The following is a 27,069-nucleotide window of genomic DNA, read 5'->3' on the forward strand; positions in this document are numbered from 1 at the left end:
AGAGTTGTAACAAAGCTTCCAAACTCTCTCTTTTGCTAAGCACTATAACCAGCTAGCACACATAAACATCAAATATCAAATATTATCATATAATTATAATATTCGCAACATCACAGTCTACCACAATTTACAACACCAGCATCTAACACAATAATTTCACACTGTGTCCAGCAGTCTCCAGCCACGATCCCTGTTAACACTTGGACGTCTATCACGAATGAACATTGCTTCACGTATACGACTATTCACAAGGGACGACTGCTTGGCGAGAATTGATGCGTTGTGATGGGTGTAGATGTGATTGCTTGTTGTGGGTGGTGTTCTGCATAGTGTTCTCCCCATGGCGTCTCCAGCGCTTGCGCTTTATTTGTATTTTATTATATTTAAGGATTTCCCAAAGGCTTTGGGCCTGTCGAGGGATGTACCATTACAAGTAGTTCCACACGACGTACGTTTCGCCGCATGGGCCATGACGGCTAATCATGCATGTGTGCAAAGTTGAACTCGGATGGTGAGCCAATTAAATTATGGTGAAAAAGGAGAAGGACGAAATGTTATGAGCTATGACTAACTGTCCACCAACGTAAACTAGATCTTCTACTGTCAGCGAGTGCGACAAAATGGCACAAAACTGTCAAGGAGTGCTGAGACATTCGGCGACCTGACACCTAGCTCCAACACTTCTCCAAGGCGCAAACCAACAACCTTCCAACTTGGAAGGCTCAGGTTCGGAAAGGTCAAGAGGGAAGGAAAGAGCAACGAAGAAGAGCACGAACTACGCCCCACGGCAACAAATAATGCCGAAAGGTACTGGATGATGACGAAACTAGTAAGACTATTGGACAAGTTATTGCCCCCGCTTGTTTTTCATGATCCATTGCTTCTTGCCTCCCCGGGTAATTTCCATTCAGCTGTTTCTGGTTAGTATCAGTTCTATCACACATATCAATTGTCCTTATTGGCGTCACGCCATCTTGGAATAAAAGCATAATAATAATAATAATAATAATACTAATCTAGGATCGTTTCTCGTCAGTGCGCTGACCAATGCAATGATCCCATCAGTTTCGTTTTCACACTACAGTCGTTCTCCACACAGGCCGTCGACGGAGCATCTGCCAGCACTGGATCGAAATCGAAACTACATGCACGCGTCAGACGTGCATTATAACTGTTGGTTACAGTGCCTGTGTACCCTGCATGCTGTCACATCACCTGAAGGGATGACTCAGGGGGAAGTCCCAAAGTTCCAGAACGAAATAGAAAATAAAAATGAAACTACCACACTGTAGATCTACTACTAGTATACTATAACTACAGTGCTGGCAACTGAAATCCGACCCCCTGGGCGGTGCGTTCACTTTCTAGCGGCCTCTATTTCGTAGCGTTACGATGTGAGCGCACCACCCAGGGGGTCGGATTTCAGTTGCCGGCACAGTATAATGTATGTGATATTAATTACAGCAGTACATTGTATTATGCTTCCAAGTGCACAAAGTATGTACATATAACCCCACTGAGTCTGTTACTCAGATCGCTGCATAGACTCCAGCCGAGTACCATGCGTATGTCGAGGCATGCAACACCTGTTTATAGCGTGCGTGCTAATGGTTTGGTATGGTGAAGAGCACGATGTGATTATAATTATGTTAGTCCTTCCCATAGATCAGCGGACAGATGTGAAGCTGGCGAGAGAAGACAAAATATTCGCCGTGAACTCGCAGACAGGATATACTCTCCTCTAGGTCGCTAACCGTGCGGCGCCTCTCGGCCAAGAAGCTGAGAACTAGACACTGCAATTCCGTTTAGGCAAGGGCCTGTACGGAAAGGGTCGGCCGTCCATTAACGCAGACCAGAGCTCGCAGGCCAAGCTAAGAGAAGGCTACGGCACGCACTCACTTGCAAAAAACAAACTCTAGGTGTGCGGCATGGCGAGTCAATCGGCTAGTGTCCAGAACCAGAGTGACGATGGGATGACTCGACTGATCATTACGCCAAGACCTGGTGTAGCGGAGGATCTGCGACCGCCGGAAGAGATTGGGTGTTTCTCTCTGGATGACCAGCGTGCCATATTCATGGACAGGCGAGAGGCGCGTCGCTGCATCGAAATTCCAGATGGCTCGCTAGCGTGGGATTTGAACGAAGGGTTTGCAGACTTTCAATGGAGAGACGAGGATAACATTAAAGCAGAGGGAATCAAGCCGATGCTGGAATGGATCATGGCACACCCAGCAGTTGTGAAGCGGTTCTCCAACACGAAGCGGTTCTCCAACACGAACTTTGTCTTGAAACGTGGAGTTATGACGGACATCATGACTGCGCCATACGAGTCGAAAAGCAAATTCCCCAAGGAGTGGCGTCTTAAAGTGTGTAGACATCGCAACACCATATACTTGTGCAAGGACGTGGAGTTTCCACAATGGAAAAGCTTCTCCAGTGCAAGCCCCCGTGAGCAACAGACGACACACTGGGGTTTTAAATTTGAATCCTACTGCACAGCCTCCGTCAATCCAGAAGCTGAAGTGAACAGCAAGCCGAATGACACCGCAGGATTTGACACAGTGGTCTACACGCAACTGGCTGATCATTCGTTCATATTAGCTGCGGAGGTGGATGGTGAGCTTGACCGACCCGGCCTATCACCGCCCTCCAACTATGTGGAGATGAAAACCCACAGGAACCTTCGTACTGCTTACCACACGGAAATGTTCCACCGCCACAAGCTCTTCCGTACGTGGGCTCAGTGCCATTGCATTGGTGTACCAGACATTCTGGTAGGCTTCCGAGATGATCATGGTATTGTGCGCAGTGTTCAAACATACAAAGCAGCAGACCTCCCAGCCATGTGCAAGGCCAAGGGCTATTGGAGTGATTCTGTGTGCCTGAATTTCGCGCAGGACTTCTTCGACTGGCTTTGGAGAAGCATCGAGGAGGCTGACCCTCTGCAGGTGCAGTATGAAGTGACATTTCAACGACCCTTCAAGAGCGTGTCGCTTCGCAAAGTTGAGTTAACCGACGAGAGCCAGGCAATACTCAGTCCGGCGTTTTTGATCTCCATGGCAGCGGCAGCTAAGGTTGGAGAGATAGATGACTCACAGCGCAAGGGCTTTGAAAGCAACGCCAGTCGCAGACTGTGAATCAGAGCAGCATTGGCAAGTTGTGCATCTGTCTCTTCCCGGGGCATCCTGTATTACGTTCCTAGATGGTCCAGTCAGTTGCAATGACTATGTATCCTCTCTTCTCTCTACCTCGATCGGATCCCCAACCCTCTTCACTTGGACTAGCCCAACAGTGGGAACACTAACACATAAAGTTACGATGCTAAGGAAAGTTTGTGAGTTTAGTGACAATCATATATTCTTTTCTGAATGCATAGGTCTGGTGGTTGTTTTGTTCACACACACTCTCTCTCTCCCTTTCTCTGTTTTCTCACGTACATGGACTCTGTGTTTTTTTTCACGCTCAAATTTCAGTGCCACAGTGCTGGCTACTGAAATCCGACCCTAGAGCGGTGCGTTCACATTCTAGCGTCTCTATTTTTGTAGTTTTACAATCCTGTGTTGGATCTTTGTCATGTGAGCGCGCCGCTCAGGGGTCGGATTTCAGTTGCTAGGACTGTACATTGTATGTTGGCCATTATTGTCCTTACTCTGTGCACTCATTTTACACAACCCATTCCTAAACAAAATCATCGTCGAAGTCGCAACCTCTTTTTCGTACTCATTTTACACTCGAACACCGCCATTCCGGCAACAGGCTCTCAGCTGCACCAAATAAATAACTTTGCCAATATTTCGCCCCAATGGGCGAAATATTGGCAAAGTTAAAGTTATCAAATTTTTGTTAAAACCCTGAAATTCCTTGTTCACCACTCACTGCACTCACTCAGTGATGTACTCTCACTGATTTCCGTCACAAGACCACCTTCTTAGACTTAGAGCCAACAAACTGTTCCTTGATGATGTGTGTAGATGCGTGATTGTCCTGAAATGATAGAGCGTTTTATTTTATTGCTTGCGATTTAAAAAAATGTCTCCTTGTCGAATCTTCAAAAATAGATAAATATCACGTGACATGATTGACGTGACGTCCCTTTCTACGAATGAGGTACATTTCCTACTCCCCGCTTTCTAACACAGTACCCTGACTGGTTGCATGGTTTGGTTGATTCTTATTTTTACTTCACACATTCAAACGTGATGACGACCCAATAAAATCATGGTGAAGGGTTGGCCAAGAAGCGGCTATGGCAGTTATTATATTTGGAGCTTCTCCGCGTTTGCATCAATGCAATGTATATATACACAGCATGTATAGCTTTCGCGTAAGCCGTAGCGACAACAGCCAAACAGGATATTGATGGCGATATAAAATGCGTGACGAAAATAGAATACAATTAAAACGAACAAACGAACAGCTCTTCCGAGTTGAATTTGAATTTGCTGTTCATTGCCAGGGCTCATCCATGAGCAGTAACATATCTCTCCAGGATACGGCCGCTGAGGTAGCTCTGGGCGATGTTCCTCAGCTCCTCAAGATCTGCGGATGTCTTGAAGGTCCTCCTAACCAGCTCGAGATCGTGTCTGAGCACGACCGGCAGAGTTGTGTGCGCCTGCCCCTCCAGGTAGGCTCAGTGGATGACTTCAAGTAGGAGCACATTGACAGGTTCGCCAGTGTATTCTGGTCCAGCCGTAGCACGTGCCCAAACAGACGCCAGCGGGCTCTCAGGACTGAGATGCCAAGTGGTGTTGAGTTTGTCCTCTTGTACAGGGTATTATTCTTGATCTTAGCTGGGTACCGTATGACAATAACTTTCCGTAGTAACTAGTTGTTGTCTGTGGAACGCATCAACTCTATGCATAGCGGTGCCAGTGAGGCCCCAAGTCCCAGCCGGTGCAGGGCAGGCGTGGCGAGTTGCATTCTCCGGGCAGCATCCTCGTGGTCACCAATGAGGGAGCCCAGCTTCTAGTCCGCAGTCCAGGGTGCAGAATTGTGACTTTTCGTTCGCCACGAAAGGGCGCCAAGGTTTGACATGACCAAATGAAAGAGCAAGAGCAGGGCTTTCCAGGCATGTGTCTCTTGATTAGCTGTGTTGGGGCTTTGTTGACCAAATCGCGACAATTGTTTTTCTACGCGTTGCCATGGCAACTGGATCATGAATTTGAATTTTAAGGCTATTGCAAGCATCATAGCGATGTTTGTGAACTGTATTCGAGCCACAGAGGCTGAGGAGAGCCAGCATGCGGAATGTTACTGAATTTGGATGAAGTATAGGCATGTAGAGAGGAGAAATAGTACTGCACAGTATGACGCAACATGCGACACAGTTGTCATGTCATGTACTACCTTGCAGTGTGCACCTACAACCACACTATCGCATAACGGATGCGTTCAAGGCAATAATACTAATAATTATTATATGTTCTAGAATTACATGTGACAACAAAATACACAAAGGAAACCTGATGAGACGAGTTTTAAAATGAATTACATGTATAGGATTAGGAGACTCCCTTCGATAGGCATCTATTTGCCTCTGGAGGATCCGTGAAATAAAAATCAATCAATATAGAGACTGATATGAGAAAACCCGTGCCAAGCACACTGGCGTCGGCCTTAGAAGGAGTGCATTTACTTCAAGTGCAAGTCAACGTAATGGTTTACAGCAATGCAGTGGCTGAAAATGCAGTGTGTGTGTGTCAGCACCTAAACATAAAGAAATGCGGCATCAAGTTTGTTTCGAACTAGGGAAATAGTGAGGCACCATTCTTCGCACACTCTTCGTCGTTGAGCCGTATGATATTTGTGAGTTCTGTTTTAGATTCATTGATGTTGCGGTCCCAGGCTTTGAGGCACTTTGCAATGTCGGGCAGGATCTCTTGAATACGGTTGCAGTCAGACGATAGGAAGTTTGACATCGTCGGCGTCCCTGTATCAGTTGGTAAGCCGAGCCTGACATCTAGGTCTGGTCTTACGCAGATGATCTGTCTCACCTCCCGAAGCGCTGCCTCCAGATAGATAACGAATAGGACAGGTGATAGGGAGTCACCCTGTGGTGTGCCTCGGGTGGTCTGGAACTTTTCGCTCTTCCCTACAGGTAACCGGACCTCAAGGGACATGTTCCTGAGTAAGTAGCATATAATGGTGAGACGGTGACCTCATCACTCTCAAGGAAGCTAGCTAAAATAGTGAGCAAACGGTGCCTGGATATCGTGTCGAATGCTTTCGACATGTCTATGCCGAGCACGCCAAAATGATTCCTTCACTCTTTGGCACCGTGCCGCAATCCATCTGTAGCACCAAAGCTATGGCACCAAAAGCCTCTTTTACGGGCAACAAAACACAATTTGCCAAGATGAAGGATGTTAACACAAATGAAGAGAATAATTAAGAAAGGGTTTCCTCCCCACACCGGAGCTCGCGCTATTCCGCCGACGTTACTTGACGCTTGACTGACTCACGACTGCCATCCAGAGCACACGAGAAGTCCATCGAACCTTCGACTCGGCAAACCTGCAAGAAGGCACCACTCCCTGCTCAATACACAGTGTTTCGGGGAATTCACCCCTCATCAGTTGAGCTTGAGTAGGCTGAGGAAGATTGTGCCTGAAGAGCACCACTTATATAGTGCTCTCCAGGCACAAACATCACCAGGGATACAAACTTACAGAGACGCTCCGCTTCCAGCGCGACAAACACCTCGTGAACACCAGATAGCAGCGTGAGTCAGTGTCGCTCCTGGACGGTGAGACAGACGTCGAGGACCCTCGGTCATTGGCAACGCTGTCACCTCCAAACCAACTAGTCGCAAGCCCGCGCTGGACACAACAGTACGAAGTAGTGGTTGCGACTTCGGCGATGATTTGTAAGAAAGGGTTTGCTCCCCACACTGGAGCTCGCGCTATTCCGCCTAGGCACAAAATTGACAGAGTACTGAGACATTCGACGTCTTGACACCTAGCTTCAACACATCTCCGTAGCGCTAACGGACTCTGACTGTATATTATAGTATCTGGTTGCAGTGATGGAGAGTTACTCTCAACTCGTATCTATATTTCTTTCCTTTCTACATTTATTATTGGCTCAACATCCGAGTTTCAAATTGTTAAGTATACTTATTACTTATACTTTTTTTAAAGAGCTATAAGTTACGCTATAATACCCACTAGCACCGCCAGTTACTTTTTTTGTGCGTGTGTGTGTGTGTGTGCGTGGGCGCATACTACAGTGTTCGGGATGCTTTACTGGTTGGTGGGATCCAGTTCCATAGTTTCATTTTCTTTTGTTCAATTCATTTTTATAATCTTTGTTTTTCCCTTGATCTCTTTAGTTCCGTATTTCCACTGATGATCGGAACGTGAAAATCAATTTTGGAAACACACAAAACCAAACCTTGAACAAATTGTCATGTTGCGTGGTGATGTCTGCGGCATTCATACTTTTCATAGCTATTATTAAACTTTTATCTCCACGTAGATTATTTGTATAATCATTGTGAGAGGCTATACCAGTTTTCATTTGTACTTCTTCATTTTAATTCGCAAGTACACACGGGCTATGACCCCAATTACATGGAAGCGAATGTGATAATTATTTTTTTATTTTATTTTTTATATATATATTTGAGGATTTCCCAAAGACGTAGTCTAAATTGAAGGGAGTTCCATTACAATGGGAGGCTGTAGGGTTGAGATAGCAGACAGTGGAGGGCTAATAATTCGTAATGAACAGCCTAGCAAGAGAAATACAATTATGCTGAATGTTCCAGAATGGTCCTTTAATCAATGATACCTATAGCCTCGGGGTATGCCTTGAAATACGAAATGTACCGAAACAGAAACACAAACATTAATAAGAATAAGCGCAACGCACAAAGAAGGAGGACAGAGGCATGTCAGTGCGGAGTGGCATTGTGTTTGGTGTCAGAGAAGTGCGTGCAAATGTGACTGTGAAACAGGGACTGCGAGGCTGTGGCTCTCAGGTCTGCGGGCAAGGCATTCCAGACAGTAGCGGTGCGGAAGAGAAATGACCTCCCGGCGTGTTTCCCAACCCGTGGCAGAGTGAATGCGAGTTGGCGGCGGCGACTACGCGTGGGGCAGTATCCCGCTGCTTCAAAAAGTTCTGGTTGGGTGGTGACCAAATGGAAGAATTCCATAAGGCAGGCGATCTTCCTGCGCCAGGATAGACTTGGCCACCCCAGCTGTTTAAACAATGATGACTTGGGCTCGTCTGATGGGCAAGGGCATCTCTCAAGCCGCATGACTGTGCGAGCTACTCTGGCTTGCAGCCGTTCAAGGGTGAGCCGCTGTGCAGCAGAGAGGGAGGACTCCCATACTGGGGCGGCGTATTCTGCTGTGGGGCGGACATACGTAAGGTACAGCTTCCTGACGATGTCTCCTGTTAAACGGTCAGCCATATGGCACAGAAGAACGCAGCGCTGTCTAAACTTGCTTATTGTCTGTTCAATATGCTCCTGGAAGCTAAGTGTTTCACTCAACAACACTCCCAGGTGACGGTGACTGGTTGACGGCTGGATACCGCGGATGGTCTCTGCAGCTCCTTCCTCAGCGAATGAGATAACAACGGTTTTCGATGGGTTGAAGGTTCCGCCTATTTGGTCGGCCCAGGCAAATGTGTCCTGCAGGGCAGTCTCCATTGGGCTGGTACCTTTGGTTCGTGCTTGGCCGACGGCGGTGTCATCCGCGAACAGGTAAACATCAGCGTGCTGGTTGCGTTTCGAGGCTCTGGGTAGGCTGTTGATATGTACCAGGAAAAGCAATGGCCCGAGGTGGGAACCCTGGGGTACTCCAGACTTGACGGGACGTGGGGAGGACAGATGGTGTTGGACGCGGACGCTGAATGTACGCGTATCGAGGTAGTTCTTAAACCAACTCGTAGCCGGAGCATCGCAGATAGTCCCGAGTTGCTGGAGAAGCACGTCATGCGGCACTTTATCGAAGGCCTTCGCAAAATCGAGAAATGCAGCATCGTAAGGGATGCGTTTATCCATGGTCGATGCGATCTTAGTAGTGAGCTGTATCAGCTGGTCAACTGTGGAGCGATCACGGACAAAGCCGAACTGTTCCGGGACAATGATGTTGTTGACCTCGAGATAGTGACCGAATTTGGTGGCGACAATCTTGTCTAGTGCTTTCGCAATAGCTGGGAGTAGGGTTATAGGGCGGTAGTTGGAGGGATCACACGGGTTGTCACTAACCGGCACAAACCCGCAAGTGCACAGTTAGGAGATGAGTTGATAACTGATTTATTTGCTCGGACTGAAAGAGAATTTATACGATAAGTGAACGTGGCAGTGCAACATCGTACGGAGCACGCGCACTTCATTATTTTGGGAGAGCAGTATGCAGCAGTTGGGAAAAATGCGAGCTCTGGCATTGCTGTGTAAACCTAGAGGGTCTGAGGCTACAAACTGTGCATGTGGCAGAACTTGCCGTACAGAGTTCACAGTACAATATTTACCGTATAGACTAAGAGAAAGCTACAGATTGCTGCAGTGCCGAAACATGAACTAAAACATGTAAAATAGCAAAATTAAACTATCTCGCTTCGCGACACTCCCGCCGCAAAGATAAGTAACACATAATTTGTGTGAAGCCGTAAGAACCATGTTAAAAGACTAGAGAGCTGAAACAGATTTCCAGCTGGAAATACTTCAATACTTAAAGAACAAATTGGAAGAAACTATATCTAAGCAATTCGAAGTTCTGGAGCTAGTTTCATCATTACTGCTACAGTATTTACGGTATGTCACAACACAACCTTAATTAATAGAGAGCTAGGTTTGCATGATGGGAACTCAATAACTGAACCGTAAGCAATGTAGATATTACTATCATAATTAAATTTAGAAAAACATAACCAAGAACACTGGCAACTGTTCAAATAAGTACCAGGTTACATGCAGTTAATTCACATGGCTACTATACTTGTCCATCTTCGATCAGATCACTGGTGCGCATTGTAGCTGCTGTTGCTGCATTGCGTCGCGGGCGTTCAGGCAGTGGCGCAATTGCAGGCTCTGTCACTTCTGCAGTGGTTACTTCGCCTGATGAACACTCTAACGGATAGAGATGGCTTACCGGCCGGTTCATGGAAGTCCCAGATGGCATACGTAGCGTCACTGATCGCACTTCGCCGTCTGTGCTTTGGTGTAGCTGCGCGATTCTTCCTATTTTCCAGCAGCTGCGCGGCCGATCAACATCCTTGATCAGAACAATGCAGTTCACACTTGGCTTGAAGCTATTGGAATTTCGTTGACTGTGTTGTTGTGGTCGTAGCGACTGCAAATACTCTGCCGACCACTTCTCCCAGAAAATGTGGAGACATTTCTGCTGCTGTTTCCACAGGTTGACGAGTTGTTGAGCATTACTGACATGTGTGATGTAGTCAGGGTCATCTGTAATGACAAAGTTAGGCTGACCAAGAGAACTATGCCCAGTTAAGAAATTGGCAGGCGTGAGAACATGATCGATTGTGAAGTCCTCACCAACGTATACCAGTGGTCTAGAATTGACAATTGCCTCAATTTCAATTAGCAAAGTTTCAAGTTGACAGAATGTAAGCTGTCCAGTTCCAATTGATTTCTTCAGAGATCGTTTCACAATACCAATCATGCGTTCGTAAACACCACCCATCCAAGGAGCTAACTCAGTGATGTATTTCCATTTAATACCTTTTCCCGCAATGAATTCCATTACATCATTATGTTGAATTGACTCAAGCCAGAGAAGATCAATAACATTCTTAGACAGCTTGAATTGCTTGGCATTATCACTTACTATGTACTTCGGTGTACCTCTTCGTGAAATGAACCGTCTGAAACACATTAGGAATTGCTCAGTAGACATATTGCGAACTAATTCCATATGAATAGCTCTGGTAGTTAGGCAAGTGAGGATGCATACCCACACTTTAGCTGTTTCAGTTTCCGTTTTCACATACATTGGCCCAAAGTAATCAAGACCAACAGATTCGAACACCCTCCCGGGGACAAGCCGTTCCTCAGGCAAAGGTGCAAATTGTGGTGTTGCAAATGGCTTTCCATGATGGCGTTTACACAAAAGACATTCCTTAATCACCCGTCTAACCATTGCTCGACCTTTAGGCACCCAGTAATTCCGTCTCAATTCAGCCAATGTCTGACTAACACCCGAATGTTTAAGTGAGATATGTTGTTCCATTACAATTAACCTCGTTAAGTGTGAACCATAAGCTAGCAATAGAGGAAATTTACTTTCGAATGGTAGGTGAGAATACTCCAGTCTACCCTTACATCGGATTAAACCATTATCAAGAAAGAGACCCAAAGCATCGACGAGCTGATGTCGCTTGCCTTGTTCTATTGCCTTGATTTCATTTCCAAAGTGCTGAGCTTGATGATACCGAATGATAGCTACTCTTGACATTGCGATTTCTTCAGCTGTGAGATTCGTTTCACTTTCCGACTTTTCGTGTTTGAGTTTCCGTATGAACCGTTGTACCCATGCGTTCACTCTCACAAGCTTAGAAAACGAGGAGAACTTCTCACAGTTGACTACCTCAGTGTGTTCATTGCTAACAAAGGCCGATTCGGGAGAGGGACCTTCGTCCGCATTTTCCTCGCACGTTGGCATTTCACTTCCCGTCGCTTGCATTGCTGGAAACATACTTTCTGGATAGGAACCAGACTTCAACCACGTTGGACCCTCCCACCACAAGGTGTTCTGCTGTAAACTCGTTGCATTAGCTCCTCGAGAAACAATATCAGCTGGATTTTCTTTCACAGAAACATGACCGTACATGACATTATTCACCTCGTGAATGGTTTTAATTCTTCTTGCAATAAATTGCGGCCGCTGTTGATTTCCCGTTACCCATGCTAGTGCACATTTTGAGTCGGTCCATATGTGCGTCTTGCTGAGCTCGAATGGTACTTGCTCTCTAAGAAATTTGACCATCTTTGTACCAAGTACTACAGCAAAGAGTTCCAACCTAGGAATGGATGTGGGCTTGGTTGGCGCAATGCGACTCTTGCTAAATATCAGGTCGACTGAAACATTATCGCCACAAGTAGTGAGTAGGTACGCAGCTGCACCATACGCATGTGCGGATGCGTCAGTAAAAACTTGTAGTTCATACTTGGGAGTTGAACCGTCATCACTTCGAGTACCCACAAACCTTGGCAATTTTATTCCACTAAGTGACAGCAGTGAATCACACAATTTCTGGCATTCTTTGCGTACATCATCTGGTAAGATATCATCCCACCCAAATTTTCTCTTCCAAAGCTCCTGCATGATGATTTTCGCCTCAACCGTGACTACACCCATTGGGTCGAATACTGACGAAATACATTGTAGTAGCTGACGTTTTGTTTCGATCTCATGAAATGCCCTTGGCGGTGGTACCCAAATTACGTCATCCTCGGTATCCCAGCCCATGCCTAGAACTTTCGTGCGGTTACCTTTGACTTGATCATTCTCCGTTTCCATTTCTTTCTCACTGATGCCAACATTTTCAAGATTCCAAAAACGTTCCAAGTCGAATTCTTTCGGTGCACATGCTTCTGCCGCAACTAACGAGAGCGCCTCATGGCACATTAGTGTGTGATCACCATTTCCGTTCGATTTCACCTTGCCTGCCACCAAAAACCCAAGAGTGGAATCGATCAAAATGAGACCATCTGGGTATTCCAATCTTTCGCTGCCAACAAATTGAAAGTATTGGTCTGCTCCAATTAAGATATCAATAGGCATTGCTTCAGGTGTATTGCATAGAGGCTCTGCTAAGATAAGCTTCTGTAAGCTAGAGTGCTTTGCTGTGCTCAAAGGTACTTTCTGTAGTGGACACGAAATGTTGTTGATAACATTCGCCTGTATGGAAGCTAATTCACCATTCTTCTGCTTGATGTGCAAATTGACTACAGGGTATTCCTTTACCGATCTGTGTGTTGCACCAAAGGTTGCAAGTGAAATTCTGTCACTTCCCTCTTGTTTGAGTCCCAATGCTTTGCTGACATTCTCACTGACGTATGTTCTCGATGGACCCGTGTCAAACAAGATCCTTACAGTCTGTGACCTGTTGCCTTCCTCATTTGTTGCAGTAGTCAAAGCAGTTTGCATTAGAACCCTGTGCCCTTGTGTGTGAGAAACCATTGCCTCATCTTGTGTTGGTTCAAATGTTTCTGCCATTGCATTCAAAGTGTGTGCCTGTTTTTGTCCATCACCATGATGCTTCCCATCATTTGTTCGCTCTTCATTTGACTTGAACTTCTGTGGACACAGACTTCTGTGGTGGGATTTGCGTTTGCAATGGTAGCATGTTCTAGCATTCATGCAAGCTCTTGCTCCATGTCCCGCTTTCAGACAGATGTAGCATTTCATACCCAACCGTGTTTTCCGTTCATCTAGCGATTTGTACATTTGACATTCATCAGAGTAATGCTTTCCATCACAATACATACATTTGATAGTACGAGCTACACCAGCACCCGCAAGTAGAGACTGCCCTGTTGATAGTATCTTCTTTGAGTGATTAGCATGTTGCCATGATTGTTGACCTTTGCATGCGGCTGGTCCTTCTGCATTCTCTTTTGCCTTTAGTAAGTGCGATAGTGCCAAACGCAACTCACTAATTGTCCATTCATCGTTCTGTTTGGTGAGCTCAAGTTGTAATTTCACATCACTCGGGAGCTTGCTTAAGATTATTGTAATGAACACCTTTTGCGATACATCCTCATCTTGTGCTTCAAGGCTCCTGAGGTGCACTTCAATTTTGTCAACACAAGACCTCAAACTTTCGATTTTTGATGTGCAGGCCGACATCTCCATTAAAGCAGTGTAGTGGGCATCCACGGTAGCTTGCTTACTCCCGTACCTCTTCTCAAGCAGATCCCGGGCAACTTCATAATTTGCATTACAGATTCTTAAACCTTTCAGCACGTCTTGTGCTTTCCCTCCCACACATTCACGGAGATAGCTCAATTTTTCAACTGGTGACAAGGAGGAGTTGTCATGAATAGTAGCATCGAAAATGTTCCAAAACTCTTGGAACTCCATTATGTCCCCATCAAAATGCTTTAGCTCCAATTTGGGTAATCTGGCAGTTGTCTGGGTCTTCGATTCGGTTCTAGTATCCCGCTCTACTAAGGGTATAGTATCCCGCTCTACCAATCTCTTTAGAAGATTTTGGGTTGACTCTTGGGTGTTAGCTTGCGTCCCAATCAATTTCGTAATCTCAAGCAAGGTAGAGTCTGTCTGCATTGTAGGCTGGACGCCTGACTCTAATTCCATTTTTCTCAATTTTCTCTGGAGTTTGAAACCCTTCTCTAGTGTCTCTGTCCATAACCCAGCCTCATCCTCCAAGCCATTCTTAATTTCTTTGTTTTCTTTACCCTTTGGCTCCTATACCTCCACATTCTCAACAAAATCATCCAAGTTAGCTTCCGTTCTTTCCAACAATTCCTTTAAACCACAAAGAAACGGACTTATCTGGTTGACGGGTTTGGTTCCTGCTAGCAGATCTTCGCCGACTGTCGTCTCCTCCTGCAGCTCTTCATACAGGAGCTTGAGAGCACGCTTGCTCGTCTGGATAGCCGTCGGCAATCTTGTGTCGCCCATTTTCACAACTCAAGCCCCAAGGGGCGAGTCAACCAGGAGCAAGGCTCGGTTGGGGGCAGTGGCGAGGAACTAGGAAGCAGGTTTCGGCACCATGTCACTAACCGGCACAAACCCGCAAGTGCACAGTTAGGAGATGAGTTGATAACTGATTTATTTGCTCGGACTGAAAGAGAATTTATACGATAAGTGAACGTGGCAGTGCAACATCGTACGGAGCACGCGCACTTCATTATTTTGGGAGAGCAGTATGCAGCAGTTGGGAAAAATGCGAGCTCTGGCATTGCTGTGTAAACCTAGAGGGTCTGAGGCTACAAACTGTGCATGTGGCAGAACTTGCCGTACAGAGTTCACAGTACAATATTTACCGTATAGACTAAGAGAAAGCTACAGATTGCTGCAGTGCCGAAACATGAACTAAAACATGTAAAATAGCAAAATTAAACTATCTCGCTTCGCGACACGGGTTACCTTTATTTTTAAATATGGGGATTACTGTTCCCAGCTTCCAGGCACTAGGAAACTCACCTAAGGTGAGGCTAGCGTTAAACAGGTTGGTAACAGAGGACGTTATACAAGGTGCGATCTCTCGGAGGATCCTGTTCGAGATGTTCCCGCCTGTTGCCTTATGCTGCGGGAGCCTTCGGAGCACCCGGTACACTGAGGATTCGGCCAAGACTGGCAGAGAGAATAATTCATTCGGACAGTCGTCGGCTGGTGCTGGTATTGGACCTGTACCGTGAGCAGGAGTGCACTGGCGCTCAAATACCTTCGCGAGCATTTCTGCTTTCTCTGGTTCGCTCTGTGCCGTGTAGCCCTCACACGTTAGGTCAGGAACTTTATCTTTCTTACAGGAGATGTTGGCAAGTGTCTTGGCTTTCTTCCACCAAAGGTGGGCATCTTGCTCATCGTGAATATTCTCACTGAGGCGCTTGAAGTACAGGGTCTTGGCATTTCGTAACTGGTTCTGATATGCATTCCTCTGGGCCTTGTAGGTTAACCAGTATGCTACTGTTTGGTGGCGCTTGGCGGCACGGAAAAGATGCTGCTTCTGGCGATGAAGGTGATGCAGATGCGGGGTGAACCAAGGCTTGGTTTGCTGTCTTCGAGATGAAACTCGTCTGTACGCTAAGCAGCTGGCAATGGCTTGTGTGATGCATGACTCCCATGCCCACCACGCACTCTCGATGGTGGAAGCACCGAGCATACACTCCCGGAGTGGAAGAGATGAAAGTTTCTGTCGTAGAGATTGAAAGTCAGTGTTCGCGTAGTCTGGTACAAAGCGGGGCGGCGGGTGCTTTGGGGTGTGCTTTCCTGAGAGATATTTAAAGATTATGGGACAGTGGTCTGATAGCGGATCTAGGACTTCAAGGTCGGATATACGATGCTCTGCGTCTGTGATAACCAGGTCGAGAAGTGATGACTGGCTACCCGTAGCTGAGTATCGCGTTGCGGTGTTTCGGACAATTTGCTGTAGTGCAAGGTCGTCTAACAATCCTGCTAGCTGTTTGCCCTCTGCCGTATCAACATCTGTTGCGTTCCACTGTCGGAGTTTGGCATTGAAATCACCGAGAATGACTGTCGTGCCTGAGGCTGACAGTGCATTGGCAATGGTGGACTGGAAGGACACAAAAAAGTCGTGTTTTTCTGCTGATGATCGGTGAGGGGGCCTGTAAAACATGTGGAATGTATTCTTTCGACTGTTCTGCGATTCTATAAATTCCACGCAAATGTGCTCCGATAATGGAATGAAATAAGAGGGGTGGGGGTACTGGGGGGGGGGGGGAAGGTCCATGCTGTATACATCACAAATTGTGCAGCATAGAGTTATTTTTTATTATGATGGCGATGGAAATACGGTATAACACAAAAAATGCGGAAATAGCAGCCAGTCATGCATCCACTCTGCACAACACTGACCGTGTGCATGGTGTTGGTTCCTGCACTGACAAGAACGCGTCTCCTGCTTTACTAGTGTCCCATGCTTCCTCCTGACTCTCTCACATCACATTGGGGTACTGGTCATAGCCGCCTGTCGGCTCATTGTTGCGTACATAATCCCTCCTCCATCACGCAAAGCTTCCCACCCTTAGTTCACGACTCCTTGTTAAACAAGTCCTACTAGCATAGGGCATCCACCACCAAACCTCCCCACCACACCTGCAACAACCACATCTTTCACCACAACGTCAACACCAACCATACACCCTTCGGCAGAAAAGGACCTACTCCATCGGACACGCACACGCAAACAGGCACCGAGATTCCCCCATCAACAGTGCCCTCACTCTCTACCACTCAGTCCCTATCGATATCACAATCCAACATCGTAGAAATTCTTTCCGAAACAATGCATCCAGTCTTCTTTTGAGCAGTACCTGTTCCTGCTCCGCGCATATCTCGAACGTGTATTTAACTATCTCGATCACCCCTGCTAACGTTATTGCCCCGCTTGTTTTTCATTTTTTTTTTGATTGATTTGATTGATTTTTATTTCACGGATCCTCCAGAGGCAAATAGATGCCTATCGAAGGGAGTCTCCTATATAAGTATGGAAAATGAGAAAGTATGTTCGTAAGGGAGAAGAGGTAGAAGATACATTAGAATATAGAGTGCAGAAGAAGTAAATTCAGTACTTCGGGTAGTACATTGCATGCTAATCATAATGAGAATTAGAAAAGCAGCATTGCGGACTACTATAACTGACATATACACAAACTATTGAAGCTATCATAGATGTGGTTAGCCTAGACACAAAAGTCAGGAATACCTTTCAAAGAAAACATAGATTGCGAATGATACCGACGAACAGCAATACTAAATTTCGCTGTTGTAGAGAGTGAACGAATATCTTCAGGAAGTTTATTCCAGGCAACACTCAAAGAAAAAAGGGTTGATTTACGAAAGAAGGTGCCAGCTTTAGGAAGAATTATGGATGAAGGGTGACGACTGCTTTGGGAAGAGGGTAGCTGGAAGTGAGACAACAAGGAGGGGTATTGGGAGAATACATGAACCATTGCTTCTTGCCTCCCCGTGTAATTTCCATGTAGCTGTTTCTGGTTAGGCCAAACTAAAGAAGGTGTGTGGTTCGACTAACATGGACATTTTTTTTACGGGCGGGCGGGCGGATTTTTTTTTTAAATATATATTTTTAGTACATGTAAATACACTGTACTGCCTTTAGACACCCAGTACATCGGCATTATTACGCAGTGTTATGCCATACATGTTGTATAAAGGGATCACTGGCTAATACTTTGAAACATCGTGTAGCTCTGGAACGAGAAGAGAATAACTTCAAGCGGTGACTCTGACTGTCCAAATCATCAAGCAAATGAAGAACGATGCGAGTTGAAAGTAAGTTCGGGAACTACTTCGAAGTACAAATTGTACAATGTACCGGTACATGTATTGCTAGTTTGGTGTCGGCGTGCACGAATACATGGGCTTTTTCCATCGACGCTTCCTGTGCTTGCACACATGGAGCAGCAACTTACCGGTACAGGTGAAATATCGTTCCCAATACACGAGGAAAGTGCAATCTCGTCTGTCCTTCATCCCAAAACAGAAGGCCGTCCTTAATCTGGAACGAGGCAATCACTCTCAACCGGACGGTCACTTCAAAATAAGTCTCGCCAGTCTGCCGGTGGTCGTATCGAGTAGACTCTACTACCAGCACAAGGACAAGGTAGCAGTCGTACGACTCACTGCACTGCACTGCAGTACAACTACAAGTCAAGTCCAAAACTTAAAAAGGAGCCGCCTGCGTCCGCAGACTCTGCACAGCACGTAGACGTGGACGTGTTCAGTCCACGTAGTCTACGTCAGTCACACGACAGCCCGCCGAAAAAAAGTTACGGTCGGGCTGAAAAATGAACGGTCGGTCGGGTGAGTCGAACCACAGACCTTCTTCAGTGTGGCCTTAGTATAAGTTCTATCACACTTATCAATCGTCCTTATTGGCGTCACGCCATCGTGGAATAAAAGCATAATAATAATATTAATAATCTAGGATCGTTTCCTCGTCAGTGCGCTGACCATTGCAATGGTCCCATCATTTCGTTTCGTTTTCACACTACAGTCGTTCTCCACACAGGCCGTCGACCAACAGTCACGGAGCACCTTCCAGCTAGCACTGGATCGAAATCGAAACTGCATGCACGCGTCAGACGTGCATTGTAAAAAATAAAGCTGTGTTCACAACTGGCGCGTGTACGCGTGAAACCACGCGTTTGTGCGTATTTTTGCTGGCTTTTGGGGCGTCATGCGTATGGATACGCGCCGAAGTGGAAATTCCAACATGTTGGAATTTTCAGCGCGTATCAGGTGCGTACCAGCGTACATGCCAGTCACTTTGACTGGCGGGGTCCAAAAATTAGTACTCGAAGGTGTCGCACGTGCTGAATACGACTCGGATTGCTGTTTTTTGTGAAAGCTTGAGCGCGCGTATGGGCGCGCATGAACCGCAAGCGTACAGCTGTGTTCACAACTGGCGCGTGGACGCGGTACGCTTGCGGTTCATGCGCCCCCAAACGCGCGCTCAGCCTTTCACAAAAAACAGCAATCCGAGTCGTATTTAGCGCGTGCGACACCTTCGAGTACTAATTTGTTGACCCCGCCAGTCAAAGTGACTGGCATGTACGCTGATACGCGCCTGATACGCGCTGAAAATTCCAACATGTTGGAAGTTCCATTTCGGCGCGTTTCCGTACGCATGGCGCCCCAAAAGCCAGCAAAAATACGCACAAACGCGTGGTTTCACGCGTACACGCGCCAGTTGTGAACACAGCTTACCGCGTCCACGCGCCAGTTGTGAACACAGCTTTAAAGCGGGATTCACAGAAGCTTTTTTGCGATGCGACACGCGATGCGACAGCCGCGAAACCGGGAAATCCCCAAATCGCAACCATCGCGGACCCCACGCAACTGCCGCAACAGGGCCATCGCAGGCCATCGCAGAAGTTGAGCTTGGCTCAACTTTTGCGATGCGATGCGATGCGACAAGCGATTTGGTGTACGATTTTGACCTTTTCTACAGCAAAGTTGTACAAAGGTGCAAGAGTTGCCTTGAAATTTTTACAAGTTGTGTCAAACCGCGCGAATATCATGGTGACGTACCCAAATCAGCAAAACTTTGTCGCATCGCTGACTTCTTCTGTGAATGGTATTTCGCGAGTTCGCATCGCACGCATCCATCGCAGATCGCGTCGCATCGCGTGTCGCATCGCAAAAAAGCTTCTGTGAATCCCGCTTAATTAACTGTTGGTTACAGTGCCTGTGTACTGTAGTACGATCAGCGACGATGGAGAGCTGGATGCCGAAGTCACAACTCGTCTCGCCAAGGCATCAAGGGCGTTTGGTAGCCTCCTCCAACCAATTTTCCGGAACTCGGGTCTGTCGCTTGGAATCCGACGTCAGGTCTACCAGGCCGTGGTCCTTACAGTGCTGCTGTATGGTTCTGAGACATGGACGCTGAAGGCACCCCTCCTGCGCAGGTTGGACACGTTCCATCGACAGTGTGTTCGCACGATCCTGAGTGTTACCCGAGACCAGCAGTGGCAGGAACACCTGTCAAGTGAAGACTTGGCGAAGCGCAGCGGCATGCCAGCCTCGCTGGAGGAGGCCATTCGTGCGAATCGCCTGCGATGGCTTGGTCTACTCGCAAGGATGGACGACACCAGGTTGCCAAAGCAGATCCTGTTTGCGGAGGGCACTAACACGCGGCCCCGCCATGGACCCAAGCGTCGTTGGAGAGATGTGGCAGCTTCAGACCTGCGTGCGACCGGTATCCCGGAGACGCAATGGTACCACCTTGCTCAGGACCGGAGGGACTGGCGCGAACGTAGCCGTCGGAAGCCACCAAGCCAGCGCCAACCAAGAGTGTTCGTCTGTGTCTGCGGCCGCGACTTTCGCCGTCCGAATGATTTATCCCGACACAAGAACTACTGCCTCGCCTAATAGCTATCATCGCCTTCGGCGATGGGCTTTCCAAAGGTCCAAAGGTAGTACGTACGTAGTGTGTTCTCTGCGGCAAGCTGTCACATCACCTGAACTTCCTGAACTTCTGAAGTGAAGGGATGACATCAGGGGGAAGTCCCAAAGTTCCAGAACGAAATAGAAAGTGAAATGAAACTACTACACTGTACTGGTATACTAGACCTATAATGTATGTGGTATTATGCTTCCAAGTGCACAAAGTACAGTCAAACCTCGTTAGGACGAACTTCAAGGGACTGAACAAATTTGTTTGTCTTATCGGGAGTTCTTCTTATCCAGATCTGACAAAAAATCGATATGCATATCAGATGGATTGTATTTACGTGAAGGTGCATGCTGTGGTACATGGGAAGCATGTTATTCTTAGCATAAGCCAGAAACAGGTAAGTACAATGACACAGTGCAATGAATCACGACTGTGTCGAAAGTTCGTACAACGCAGTGTATGTACAATCAGTCATGTAACCCCACTGAGTCTGTACTGAGATCGCTGACTCCAGCCGAGTACCATGAGTATTATAGCAATAAAAACTGCTTTATGGCAGTTTTCTAAAAAAAGTTATTGTGTTCTAGTCCATGGACCCCGTCTAAAAAGTAAGAAATTAACGAAATATGATAGCCGAAAATTAAAATTTCACACAAAACCTCACAATAATCACAACACTTGAAATGCTGCTTTCAACACTAAACTTGTACTGCACAACAATTGGCAACATGTATGTCATGCATGCATAGGAAAGAGGATCACGAGGGGAAAAGGTCTTATTATTATTATTATTATTAAATTTTGAATACGGCAGTCCCACAGGCCTAGGGCCTTTTTACAGGTCTTCTGCATGTAGCTTTTCATTCTGTATATGATTATTGTGAGGTTTTGTGTGAAATTTTAATTTTCGGCTATCACATTTCGTTAATTTCTTACTTTTTAGACGGGGTCCATGGACTAGAACACAATAACTTTTTTTAGAAAACTGCCATAAAGCAGTTTTTATTGCTATAATTTCTTTTGTTTTTTCTGTCACCAATGGAATGCCCTATATACGGAGGTCATTCTGTGCATGTTGCTGTAGCAGAATTTCATGACTCTGTCATAAAATTGTCTTGCCTTTCAGATATTTCAGATTTCCCCACCCTCGATCAGATTTATTTGAGAAATGTAACCAGGTACTTGTCGCAGATGTTTTTGTTGATTCTGTGTTTATAATGGTTTATAATCATGGGTTATCGTGATAAGGTCATCCTGCATCATATTGCACTGAAATTGTAATCCTGTTGATGTCGATACAACTTTTGGAAGTAGTTCAATGACTTCAAACTGGTAGTCCACGATTTTCTAAAACAACACAGCAAAGGAGGAACAATAAACATGTATTAAATTGTAAACAAATACATTACGTAACCTCGTTCCAACAACTACACTGATCCTGAGGATAAAAGGGGCGAGGCTATGGTTGGAGGTACTGAGAGATAAACAAGGCACTCCATAATAATAAAATCTTACACATCTTTTGGTGAGTATGAATGATATCCAGTCGAACCTCTTTAGGACGAACACCAAGGGACCAATGGTATTTATTCTGTGAGTTTGTCTTATTTTATAACCAGTGAATACAATTATTTCTCCAATAGACATACAAATAGATTTCTTCTACAGCGAAAGATTCTAAGCCACACCAACTCATTGACTCGTCTCGTATGAAACAAATGAGTCACTAGAGAGGTTCTGCAAAACGAAAATGCGTAAAAAGGTTCGTTCATTGCCATGAAGTGCAAAACTTCGCAACTTTGGACGCGAAACTTGCAGGGAACGCGAAATGAACTGTCGTACTCGTAGGACATTTCGTGAGATCGGGTCATGGCGTACGTGCACTTGGCCCGCGCAAATCACGAAAATGTGCAGAACGCAAAGTTCGTGCAAAAATTCGTACACACTTTCGCAAGGACTGTCGAGAAACTTCGTTCGAATTTTCGTTTTGCAGAACCTCTCTACTGAACGTTTCTTTAGCAACATGACGGCAACTGAAACAGCAACAGAGAAAGTACGATACATGTACAGGCAGTACAGCACATTCTTGCAGGTACTACAAACAGATTGCAGATCGTAATTCTTGCTTTGGCGGCACGAAACTTTATTTGGGGCAGTGCAATCTCGGCGGTACTCACAAATAATAAATCAAACAGCCCAGACTCAAGTAAAGAAATCCAATCATACAAGTACGAGATCTTCACGAGACGAGACTGCACCCATTGGCTTGTTTCGTATGAAGCAAACAAGTTTACTGAACCTCTCCACAATGGAGATTTTCCCTGATATGCGAATTTATTTTGCAAACTCGGTCAATGGGTCCTTGAACCTTTCCCTCCAGATTGGGAACTGCCAACGATAGTATGCCACTGACCAGTGCCTTACTTGTAACGTTCCAATGTACAATGAATATGAGTATTTCGACAACACATTTAACATACCGGTAAGCCTTACCGTCAAGAAGGTGAACTCGCGTTCTTCGTACACTGTAGACAAGGGCAAAGAGATAAAAATGGATCTAAATCCGAATTAAATCAGCACACGTTTCCGTAAATGAAAGGGTGAGCATAACTTAAGCAAATGAATCGAAGGAAACCGGTCAACTCAGAGATCACCTGTCATCGAGTATTCCGTAAAAGCCCCTGAGTGGGGAGCAGCTGCGCTATCGCACCGCCATCCGCGACGACCAGGCTCGCTTGGACGTAGCAGCAAATGGAGTGTGGGGAGGGCGGTTCGAACGCACCTTCTTCGACGTCCGGGTGTTCAACCCTTTTGCGTCTTCGAACCAGTCCTCCTCCATTTCTGCCACCTACGTTCGCCATGAGAAAGCGAAGAAGAGATCGTATGAAGAGAGGCTGCGGGAGATCGAGCATGCTTCATTTGTCCCGTTGGTCTTCTCGACAACCGGTGGCATGGGCAAGCAATCTGCCTCGCTTTACAAGCGAATTGCATCTCTCATTGCTGAGAAAAGCGGCGAACCGTATTCGGTTGTTATGTCATTCATCCGCTGCCGCCTTAACTTTGCGTTGCTCAGAGCGAGTGTCATGTGCCTGCGTGGTAGCCGCTCTGTTTTCGCTGTACATGCACCTGTCTCTTCTTCTGCCTCCCTAGTTGCTGCCGAAGCTGGCACTTCCCGTCATTAATTTTATAGTCTTTAGTTCTTTAATATTATTATTTGCCATGGCGACCCCCGTAAGCCCAAATAGCTGGCAGGGCAGGGTTGGGCCTTTTTTCTTTTACTTCACAAGTGTAGCATTCTATCAGTCATTACGTAAAAAAAAAAAAAAAGTATTCCGTAAAAGGAGGCCTCGGCAGCGGAAAAGCTAAATTATTTAGAAAAGAGATCCTGTCAGCTTTTCCATTATTTATTGCATTCCGCCCAAAATCAGCACACTTTTCGTAAATGAAAGAGTGAACACAAGCAAATGAATCAAAGGGAACTGGTCAACTCACCTGTCAGTAATATTCCGCGAAAGGAGGTCTCAGCAGCGCCGAAACGAAATAAGCCAGGCCAGGAGTCGAAATATCCGAAACAGCTCATACAAGAAGCAGTTCCAAAGAAGGAAGTTCCTTGCGCATGCACATCCGAACACGGACTGCACTGCAACACAAGGTTCCGGGGTACGATTTTCCGTGCCAAAATCCGTATGGGCGCTACGGATTTTTTCCAGGCATGCTCCATACGATTTTTCGGCACGGAGAATCCGTGTGGAGACTGTGGACTGGCTTTCACACGAACCATGTTTCGTATGGAGATTTTGCGTCATCGGGTGCAGAAAGATTTTTGGGGTACAAATTTGGTACGAGAAACATCGATTTTCCGCGGGAAGTTTTGATTTCGGTACAAATTTTCAAAATAAAAAGGCATAGCGCGGGAATGTGACGTGTTTGCGATCGTAACCTAGGCAATGACGGCAAACACATAAGTTCCGTACTCCGGAACATTTCACTGCTCGAAAACGACGTATAAAAAATCCGTAGCGCCTCTACGGATTTTGGCACGAAAAGTCGTACTCCGGAACCTCCCTATTGTCTGCCGTGCAGTGCACAGCACGCGGCTTCCACCCGTTGGTAGATCTAATACCGAGCACCTTACGTAGAGATTTACGTAGCCTAAGTGAAATACCGAGCACCTTACGTAGAAAGTTACGTAGCATAGCGGTGTCGTTTTTCTTGCCATGTGAACACAATAATAGAAAAGCTGACAGGATCGCTTTTCTAAATGTCGAGGCATGCAACACCTGTTTACAGCGTGCGTGCTAATGGTTTGGTATGGTGAAGAGCACGGTGTGATTATATGTTAGTCCTTCCCATAGATCAGCGGGCAGGTGTGAAGCTGGCGAGACAAGACAAAATATTCGCCGTGAACTCGCAGACAGGATATACTCTCCTCTAGGTCGCTAACCGTGCGGCGCCTCTCGGCCAAGAAGCTGAGAACTAGACACTGCAATTCCGTTTAGGCAAGAGCCTGTACGGAAAGGGTTGGCCGTCCATTGACGCAGACCAGAGCTCGCAGGCCAAGCTAATAGAAGGCTACGGCACGCACACGCTTGCACAAACAAACTCTAGGTGTGCGGCATGGCGAGTCAATCGGCTAGTGTCCAGAACCAGATTGACGATGGGATGCCTCAACTCAGTCAACTGACCATTACGCCAAGACCTGATGTAGGGCAGGATCTGCAACCGCCAGAAGAGATTGGGTGTTTCTCTCTGGATGACCAGCGTGATATATTCATGGACAGGCGAGAGGCGCGTCGCTGCATCGAAATTCCAGATGGCTCGCTAGCTTGGGATTTGAACGAAGGGTTTGCAGGCTTTCAATGGAGAGACGAGGATAACATCAAAGCAGAGGGAATCAAGCCGAATGGATCATGGCACACCCAGCAGTTATGGAGCAGTTCTCCAACACGAACTTCGTCTTGAAACGTGGAGTTATGACGGACATCATGACTGCGCCATACGAGTCGAAAAGCAACTTCCCCAAGGAGTGGCGTCTTAAAGTGTGTAGACATCGCAACACCATATACTTATGCAATGACGCGGAGTTTCCACAATGGAAAAGCTTCTCCAGTGCAAGCCCCCGTGAACAACAGACGACACACTGGGGTTTTAGATTTGAATCCTACTGCACAGCCCCCGTCAATCCAGAAGCTGAAGTGAACAGCAAGCCGAATGATACTGCAGGATTTGACACAGTGGTCTACACGCAACTGGCTGATCATTCGTTCATATTGGCTGCGGAGGTGGATGGTGAGCTTGACCGACCCGGCCTATCACCGCCCTCCAACTATGTGGAGATGAAAACCCACAGGAACCTTCGTACTGCTTACCACACGGAAATGTTCCACCGCCACAAGCTCTTCCGTACGTGGGCTCAGTGCCATTGCATTGGTGTACCAGACATTCTGGTAGGCTTCCGAAATGATCATGGTATTGTGTCATGGTATTGTGCACAGGGTTCAAACATACAAAGCAGCAGACCTCCCAGCCATGTGCAAGCGCTATTGGAGTGATTCTGTGTGCTTGAATTTCGCGCAGGACTTCTTCGACTGGCTTTGGGGAAGCATCGAGGAGGCTGACCCTCTGCAGGTGTAGTATGAAGTGACATTTCAACGACCCTTCAAGAGCGTGTTGCTTCGCAAGGTTGAGTTAACCGACGCGAGCCAGGCAATACTCAGTCCGGCGTTTTTGATCTCCATGGCAGCGGCAGCTCAGGCCGGAGAGATGGGTGACTAGCAGCGCAAGGGCTGTGAAGGCAACGCCAGTCGCAGACTGTGAATCAGAGCTGCATTGGCAAGTTGTGCATCAGTCTCTTCCCGGGCATCCTGTATTACGTTCCTAGATGGTCCAGTCAGTTGCAATGACTATGTATCCTCTCTTCTCTCTACCTCGATCGGATCCCCAACCCTCTTCACTTGGACTAGCCCACCTAGTACCTAGCGTGGCGAGAAATGCCACGGAGTGCAGTCTACACTTTCATGTCATGCATGTTCAGTTGCGATCTGCTTTCTCTTCCTGTCTACATTTCTAGTTGTGATCAATGCCATTGCGGTCATGCTGTGTGTTCTCTGTGATTTGACCTTAATCTCCTGGCATCATCCTGTTTCCATATGTGCTCTGCCTGGGTGCACCTCGATGCCTCATGTAATATCGCATGTGTGCAGCGGGCTTCAATTCAGGTTCCGCTGGGGACCGTCAGTTTCGCTGAGCCAGCGTCGGTATAGTCTAGTCTAGCCTTTTTTTTTGGTTGTTGTGTTCTTGTGCGTCCGGCATGAGGTTTTTAGCTGAACTTTGTTTGGCTGCATTGTAATGTTTCGTGAGAGAGCTTTCTTAGTAGTTCCTTGGAACGAAATAGTCGGATCGTGACATGGCGTTCTACTTCTAATCAACCATAAAGTCTTCCGTATATAGAGAGTGACTCAGTCGAGTGTG

The 27,069-nt window shown here is 46.6% G+C and overlaps 4 protein-coding genes and 1 long non-coding RNA gene across 6 annotated transcripts; 2 read left to right on the forward strand and 3 right to left on the reverse strand.

The window, feature by feature from the left end:
- Positions 1 to 1,583: 1,583 nt before the first annotated feature.
- On the forward strand, positions 1,584 to 26,584 carry LOC135810446 (uncharacterized). Of its 2 annotated transcripts, XR_010552318.1 has the most exons (2): positions 1,584 to 3,224; positions 26,472 to 26,584. XR_010552318.1 is itself a non-coding variant. In XM_065323941.1 (1 exon), the coding sequence occupies exon 1, from the start codon at positions 1,929 to 1,931 to the stop codon at positions 3,135 to 3,137; it is 1,209 nt and encodes a 402-aa protein (XP_065180013.1). In that variant the 5' UTR covers positions 1,585 to 1,928; the 3' UTR covers positions 3,138 to 3,723. The 2 variants fall into 2 exon arrangements, 1 of the variants encoding a protein (XP_065180013.1); XM_065323941.1 differs by lacking the exon at positions 26,472 to 26,584 and having other exon boundaries at positions 1,585 to 3,723.
- LOC135821233 (uncharacterized) lies at positions 9,942 to 10,634 on the reverse strand. Its single transcript, XM_065334556.1, has one exon. The coding sequence runs from the start codon at positions 10,632 to 10,634 to the stop codon at positions 9,942 to 9,944; it is 693 nt and encodes a 230-aa protein (XP_065190628.1).
- LOC135822245 (uncharacterized) lies at positions 14,403 to 16,296 on the reverse strand. The gene is made up of 2 exons (XM_065335348.1): positions 15,385 to 16,296; positions 14,403 to 14,585 (listed from the first exon to the last, which is right to left on the reverse strand). Exons 1-2 carry the CDS (start codon positions 16,294 to 16,296, stop codon positions 14,403 to 14,405), a joined length of 1,095 nt encoding a protein of 364 aa, XP_065191420.1.
- On the reverse strand, positions 21,886 to 24,177 carry LOC135806798 (uncharacterized). Its single transcript, XR_010551280.1, has 3 exons — positions 24,091 to 24,177; positions 23,092 to 23,123; positions 21,886 to 21,945 (listed from the first exon to the last, which is right to left on the reverse strand). It is a non-coding gene; the product is annotated as an uncharacterized LOC135806798 (long non-coding RNA).
- Positions 25,509 to 26,232, forward strand: LOC135823165 (decapping and exoribonuclease protein-like). The gene is made up of 2 exons (XM_065336330.1): positions 25,509 to 26,045; positions 26,176 to 26,232. Exons 1-2 carry the CDS (start codon positions 25,509 to 25,511, stop codon positions 26,230 to 26,232), a joined length of 594 nt encoding a protein of 197 aa, XP_065192402.1.
- Positions 26,585 to 27,069: the final 485 nt, after the last annotated feature.

This window comes from Sycon ciliatum, chromosome 1, assembly GCF_964019385.1.
Source record: "Sycon ciliatum chromosome 1, ocSycCili1.1, whole genome shotgun sequence".
NCBI lineage: Eukaryota > Metazoa > Porifera > Calcarea > Leucosolenida > Sycettidae > Sycon > Sycon ciliatum.

Coding starts and splice junctions, on each gene's coding strand:
- LOC135823165 (XM_065336330.1), top strand. CDS start 25,509: ATGGCACACCCAGCAGTTATGGAGCAGTTCTCCAACACGAACTTCGTC. Junction 26,046..26,175: donor TTGGTGTACCAGACATTCTG/GTAGGCTTCCGA, acceptor AATTTCGCGCAG/GACTTCTTCGACTGGCTTTG.
- LOC135810446 (XM_065323941.1), top strand. CDS start 1,929: ATGGCGAGTCAATCGGCTAGTGTCCAGAACCAGAGTGACGATGGGATG.
- LOC135822245 (XM_065335348.1), bottom strand. CDS start 16,296: ATGTTTTACAGGCCCCCTCACCGATCATCAGCAGAAAAACACGACTTT. Junction 14,586..15,384: donor AAGCAGAAATGCTCGCGAAG/GTATTTGAGCGC, acceptor ACGGCTATCCAG/ACGAGCAAGCGTGCTCTCAA.
- LOC135821233 (XM_065334556.1), bottom strand. CDS start 10,634: ATGATTGGTATTGTGAAACGATCTCTGAAGAAATCAATTGGAACTGGA.